The following is a 6,987-nucleotide window of genomic DNA, read 5'->3' as shown; positions in this document are numbered from 1 at the left end:
CTGCTGCAAATGACTGGAACGAACTGCAAAAATCTCTGAAGCTGGAGACACTTATCTCCCTCACTAACTTTAAGCATCAGTTGTCAGAGCAGCTTACCGATCACTGCACCTGTACACAGCCCATCTGTAATTAGCCCACCCAACTACCTCATCCCCATATTGTTATTTACATTGTCATTTATTTTGCTAATTTGCACCCCAGTATCTCTATTTTCACATCATCTTCTGCACATCTATCACGCCAGTGTTAATACTAAATTGTAATTATTTTGCACTATGGCCTATTTATTGCCTTACCTCCATAACTTACTACATTTGCACACACTGTATATAGATTTTATATTGTGTTATTGACTGTACGTTGTGTTTATCCCATATGTAACTCTGGCCAGGTCGCAGTTGTAAATGAGAACTTGTTCTCAACTGGCTTACCTGGTTAAATAAAGGTGAAATAAAATAAAATAACTGCCTTGTGAATGTGAATCCAACACCACAAACAAAACAGACAAGACCGTGGTCTTACAGAAACATTTTTTTTTTTTATTCACACCACTTTGTACTCCAACTATGTTAGAAGTTAACATAAGCTATCCTATGTTGATCGTTCATTCTTCGGTGCACACTATAAAAAAGTCAATACATATGCATTAGAAATAATCAGAAGGGGGCACAGGCGATTCTGAATCGATTTCGAGGGTCTCCAAAGTCTCTCCTTGCAGCCTCCTTTTTGACCACTTAAAAAGAACAAGTCATTTTTTAACACAGCTCAGAGGGGCTTGGAAAAGACTAAGGTTTTGACGTTGGTAAAGCATTTACATTTGGAACAGAACATAAGTCAAATAGTGCTAATGGTAAATAGAGGAATATACTGCTTGGGAACACCACAAAAAATAATACCATTGACAATAAAGTACCATTGACAAATAATTCAATTCTCCAAATTAGCATTTCATAGAAACAAAAGAAAATGCAAATTTGGAGCAAACAAATCGAATATATACACTGAGGTAAAAACACAATTGGTCTTCAGAGGAGGTATTTTCTTTAGATTTGTATGACCTTTATATATCCTGTTAATTACACTTTTTATATATATTTTTTCGGCTTTTTAATAGTTTATTTATAAATCAACTGATGCATACATTGGAACACAATCACATGCAGCTCGTCATTCTAGGTGGAAAAATAACAGAAGAGAGAGTCTAACTTAGGCACCAAATAAAACACGATAAAGCTGTCTTTTACACAACGGTCTCACTACAGCAGCCACATAGAACATGTGGAGAGCACCTCTGTTGGCTTTTTATTTAGCAAGCAGGACCCTTTTGTGACCCAAACCATTTCTTTCTTTCCCATGGGTATTAATTGGCAGTCTAAAAATGTCTCCAGAGTGATGATGCCTGCGCTTTCTGACACTACTGGGTCACAGTACCCCAAAAAAGGTCCAGATATTAGCATAGATAGAAAGATTAATAAAACTGTGCCCAAACAGGACAGGTGTGAAAAATTGAATCCCAAGGGACCACATTGACCAAACATTTGCATAACTGTAAATAGAGGAACCTGCATGACCTTTGACGAAATTATGCAAATTGTGCTCCGGTTTGCGGCCAATCTAGGGGAAGGTCGAGCCATTTGAGTTTATACATTCACGTCAGTTTAATTTCAGTGCTTTCAAATTTTGGGGGGCAATGCTGGCATCATTAGGATATCTCCCTGGCCTCAATTAGATCACACAATAGCAACCATTAGTGTTGCTCCTTGCTTGGTGCAACCGTGCTGCGTTTCTGTCTGAGCAGACTGCATATCAAGTGGTGCCCTCAACACCATTCGTCTGCTAGTGGTATAATTACCAAATTATATGGGTTTGGGTCACAAAAGGGCACGTACAGCAAACAACCTTCCCTCCCTCACCCACCCCTTGTAACTGGTGCAATAAAGATGGCTGCTGGCGGTCTGCTGCCTGGGACCTCCTGGCTTGTGTGTCTCCTTTCCTGTGTCTGGGTGGAAATAGATGAGCAGAAAGGAGGCACAGAAAAGTTTGGGGGAACATTGAAAAGGACACTGGTAGCACCTCAAGAGACCCCTGGGCGAACTAAATGCGCTTTATGAGTCCTAGAACCACCCCTTCCACTCTAGACCACCCCGAAAGCCGCAACTAACTGTTCCGCCCCATTTTGGATAAAATGGTGCAAAGGTATGGTTGTTGTTGTTTCTGTTAACTCGTAAGCTGGTATGGCCAGGAAGAATTACCTGCATATCACTGAGAAAGAGGAATACCTGGGTGTGTAATGTTTTTTTACAGTTAATGTAAGAATAAGTCACCTTTGATTTTGGAAACGAAAAGAAAGGCTGCTGGTGATTTTAAGACAGAAATGTGTCCGGACACAGAACGAACGTTGGCCCAGTGTAGACAACGGAGGCATAGATAGCGAAGTAGTCAGCTGAACTGCTGCTGTTTCTGAGTGTTGTTTTTGTTGTTATGTCCCAGAGAATGGAGATGACCTTGCCACTAACACACGTTTCAAGATCTAGCATTATGTACACAAGGGGACCAAATTCAGCATGATGACATTCCTGCTCTTTTTTCTTTCTTTTGTTCACCATGTATCATAGCAGCAATATCTGCTACTCTCTTAATGTTAAGGATAGCTTTTAATTCTTTTTTTGTTCAAACTTTTTTTTTTGCTGACCAACTGCGTAAGATATACAAGAGATATATTTAGATATTTACATACAGATGTGGGATCTTAATTTGAGCCAGTTTGCTACAGCAGGAAAATAATCATGCAGCAACAGGAAATGTGAGTTATTAGGTGGATTATAATTAATGGAAATTTTTGTAGGGGTTGATACATTTTTTATAAGTGAAAATTACAAACTTCATTAGTCTTTTTAAACTCAAATACACTACAAGTTTAAAATGTCCTGCATTGCAGGAAAGTTCTCCTGCAATGGGGTGATCAAATTAAGATCCCACATCTGTAGTTTTATATATTCAATTTCCCCCCTCTGTCCACGCATTCCCACTAACTTCCTTTTCAGTATGTAGCAGGGATCATTCAGACTACTATATGGCACAGCATACAATCAATCTCCAAGGTTCAACACAATGTAAAGATCAACAAAATGTAAAAATGCTCATTTCCTGAAGCACACCTAATCAGAAATAATAAGGAAATGCTTAAAGGGCTACTTCAGCATTTCTCTACAGGATGAGGATTGACCTGATGCATCAGACAGACACAGACATACAGACACAGAGAGAGAGAGAGAGACACAGAGAGACAGAGAGAGCGAGAGAGACAGACACAGAGAGAGCGAGAGCGAGAGCGAGAGCGAGAGCGAGAGCGAGAGAGAGAGAGAGAGAGAGAGAGAGAGAGAGAGAGAGAGAGAGAGAGAGAGAGAGAGAGAGAGAGAGAGAGAGAGAGAGAGAGAGAGAGAGAGAGAGAGATCCCAGCACTCACCCTTGGGGAACACCAACGGTGAATCGTGTAGACAAAAACATCATGGCACAGATCTAATAAGAGGCATGTGGGATATGTTTGCATATCCAATCAGGGCTCTCACGGAGCATCTCTGACCTCATCTTGGTTTCAAAACAGAGGCAGACATTTTGTAGCAGCACAGCGTCCCATAGATAAATACAATGCATCCAAACAGCAGACTGTTCTAGAGAAATCCAAAGGAAGAATACAATTAAAAAGACAACCTTATTGCTACACAGGTTAACGTGCAGTTAAGTCAGAACAAGTGCACTTATTGCCAAACAATCATATATTTTGGGGTTCTGTGTATTTTTTGTGACGATTGACAACACAGTATTTCAAAAAAAATATTTTAAATTGTTTTTATGCATGCTCCAATATGAGGTTTTGCTTAGTATGCTGAAATAGAGCAATAAACTGCAGTGACATCAAGACTGTGGAAAATGAACATACCAAAACGAGCACAATCCAAATTGGTATAAATATGCAGCTTGCAGGTTTAGGTGTGTGGCAATAGGGTACCTTACAAATACAAACCAAAACATAAATTGTTAAAGATGCACTATGCAGAAATCGCTCTGCCATTTCCTGGTTGCAAAAAAGTTTGTGTGACAAAACAAGCAAGTATAGTTTAGAGAATCATTGTACCATCTAAACAGCTGTGAAATATTTTCCATAACCAAAAATATTGTATTTTCGGCTGTTTGAAGCTGGTGCACAAAACCAAAAGTAAAGCAAAAACGAAACTTAAAAACAGGAAGCACAGAAATAGCGCATATAGAACAGATCTACCGTTTCTTAGACTTGCTTTCAAATTAGAATGACAGATCTATAAATCACATTATGTGAATTTTGTCGGGTTGCCCAAAAAGATACACATTGCAGCTTTAAAATCTGGTGCTACATTTACTTTTTTCCTTTATATAGAATATTGACCCTACTTTATAATAGTAATTATTTATAATCTTACTTTTTACAAAACAAGAGCAATCCTGCCTCTCTCCATTGGTCCCATAAGACTTGCTAAACTGAAATGTGAAGCAGTTTACATAATGTTACAGATTATTTTTATCCGTAAATGTACATTCTTCTAGTAGTAGAAAAAGTTGCCACAAAAAAACATTGGAAAACCTATGGCTTAGTAAATATCCATTTGCTATATTTACCTTGTTTTTATTTAAAGAGATAAATGTGTGCTGTCACACACACTGAACCCCCTTACAAAAAAAGAATCAAACAATGCATGTTTATAGGGCAACTTCAGTAATGCTTGCGTAGTTTTTTTATTTTTCCTTAAAGCCACCTTAGTGTAGGCCTGTGGGTACTAGCCCCACTATCAGTCTGGTATTCAGTTTCTATAGTCATGAGAGCTCTCCCATACAGCGGAGAGAGAGTGGAAAAGGGAGAAAGAAAGATAAACAACCCTTGTTGCTGTTTTTATGAGGGTGGGCCGGCTGAGGGAGGTAGGTGGGTGGGTAGATGGCACCAGAGAGGGGGTGTTGTGGCTGCCCGTGGAAGTGTGGCGAGGTCACGTGTGTCCTTTCATGTGCATAGGAGGAGGAACACTCCCTGCTGCTCCTACAGCTCTGGGAGGGCTTCTGTCAAGACTCCATGAAATCTTACACACACACACCCACACACCTTTGCAATCACACCAACACCCCCACACAGTACCCGACATGAGAGGGGAAGGGGGGTAGGTTTAAAGCAGTGGCACTTTCCGGTTATCACCTGGCTTGGAAGGCATGGTGGCGACTGTCGAGCTGTTGTTGTTGTCGTTGACGTTGCTGTTGTAGTAGCAGAGCAGAGTATATAAAATAGATACATTTGATCTATATTGCATATGCCATAGCATGTTGGCCAAGACTGAATGAGCTCATGTCCAGTTTGTTTGCAAACAAAAACAAATAAGTTAAACTGACCTGTAGACCCCCTGTACCGTGATACGTAGGGAGGAGAGCGAGAAACACAAAAAAAGGTGCAACATTTTCTGGAGAGACGAGTCCAACAGCACACCAGCATCTCTCCATGGAAAAACACAGAAACAATAACTCAATTAAAATACTTGTTTTTAAGTACCGGATGGTAAAAAATAAACTAACTATAGTTCGTTCAATCTTTTTTCTAGGGTGGTTCTCGTCGAGTCCGAGCCACCTCGCCCAGTGACAGAATTGAACATTTGTTGTTTGAATGGAGGCATTGTCACCTGAATGTTATGACCAGCAGTCATGCAACCTTAGGGTTTTTCTGATGGGTTGTTGATGTTTCCTTTCATCTGGTTTCCGCCGAACAGCACTGAGAGATGGGTCTGTGGCATGGTGGGACTACGTTTGTCTGTAATCACCCCGATAGGTCTTTCACGAGCACTCGAGGATGTGATCCCACCAAATCATGAGGACTGTGGGGTGGGGTTTGCACTGGCAAACATCCCTCTACCAGATCCATGCTCCACCTCCATGAGACAGAAAATAGATCCACGCGCCAGTCAGCGGGGCGACGATGAAACGATGACGGCATTTAGGGAGGGGTCAGGGGGGTATCAGAGTAAAACTTCACCGTGCCGCACCGCCTCTCCTTTCAAACCAAGAGGAGGAGCGGCAGAAAGAGAACTATTGATGGTAATAATGAAAATAATAATATTATTAATAATATAACAGGAGAAAGGGTGTGTCTACATCTTGATGCCCTCTGATTGGCTGAGCTGGGACAGGGTCTTCTTGATGCGTAGTGCGGTGAGGCGGGCTGCTCCGTTGGCGTACCAGCACTCCCTCATGATCTTAGCCATTACCCGCAGAGCCTGGAGGAAAGAGAGAGAGGGGGAGAGGGAGAGAGAGAAAGGTTGACTTGATGAAAAAACGTCACTGAAGCATTGTGTTAGAACAGAGGTGCATATTAGTATTTTTTATCATGAATATGATATTAGTAAACGGTGTGGTTTTGTATTCCCAGCACCACAGAGACAGTCCCCCCTCCTCACCGCACCCCGATCAGACGCAGAGGGGCCACGGCCCTGATTCACAAAACACGTTTTGCTTAAGGAGAAACATAAGAAATAGTGCAAGTACATTTCCAATAATCTTTTTGAGGAATAGCAACTTTGCTTAACTTCCTTCATAAGTCTATAGTTAAGTAAAAAAAAATGCCAGTTAAGAAGAAATGTCTTCTTAAAAGGTTTTGTGAATCTGGGTCCTGGGCAAAATTACCTCCAACTTCCTGCATAGAGGGACACAGAGACATATAAAATGGTAACCACAAGTTCATCTGACTCTGGGGAAGTAGGCTTCATTGCCAAAATCCCCTTACTATCCTTTTAAGAAAGTAAGGGTTTGTTTTTTGGGGAGCTGGAATGAGACGCTGAATCATTCTGCTACCAGCCTTGTAAACAGCATCTGTTTTCTGGCCACAATTTGTCTACATCTCTCAGAAGCCTGTCGAGGACATAATCTTGGAGATTTCCACCAGTGCTTATTAAGACAGAGCGCAGTCATTTGGATTAACG

At 41.0% G+C, this 6,987-nt stretch overlaps 1 protein-coding gene across 3 annotated transcripts in view; it reads right to left on the bottom strand.

Annotated features, from left to right (window-relative positions):
* Positions 1 to 527: 527 nt before the first annotated feature.
* LOC311101055 (TGF-beta receptor type-1-like) overlaps positions 528 to 6,987 on the bottom strand; it is a 78,946-nt gene continuing 72,486 nt past the window's right edge. For 2 of the 3 annotated variants that reach the window (XM_084142090.1, XM_084142091.1), the window contains exon 9: positions 528 to 6,285. In XM_084142090.1, coding sequence (XP_083998216.1) covers positions 6,160 to 6,285 — 126 coding nt within the window. In that variant the 3' untranslated portion in view covers positions 528 to 6,159. The remainder of the gene's footprint in view (positions 6,286 to 6,987) is intronic. The other variant, XR_014609871.1, reaches the window with a different exon arrangement.

Source organism: Coregonus lavaretus (assembly GCF_964263955.1).
Source record: "Coregonus lavaretus genome assembly, chromosome: 2".
In the NCBI taxonomy this organism is placed as follows: Eukaryota; Metazoa; Chordata; class Actinopteri; order Salmoniformes; family Salmonidae; genus Coregonus; species Coregonus lavaretus.
Note: the sequence above shows the minus strand (reverse complement) of the source record. Positions and strands in the feature narration are given on the sequence as shown.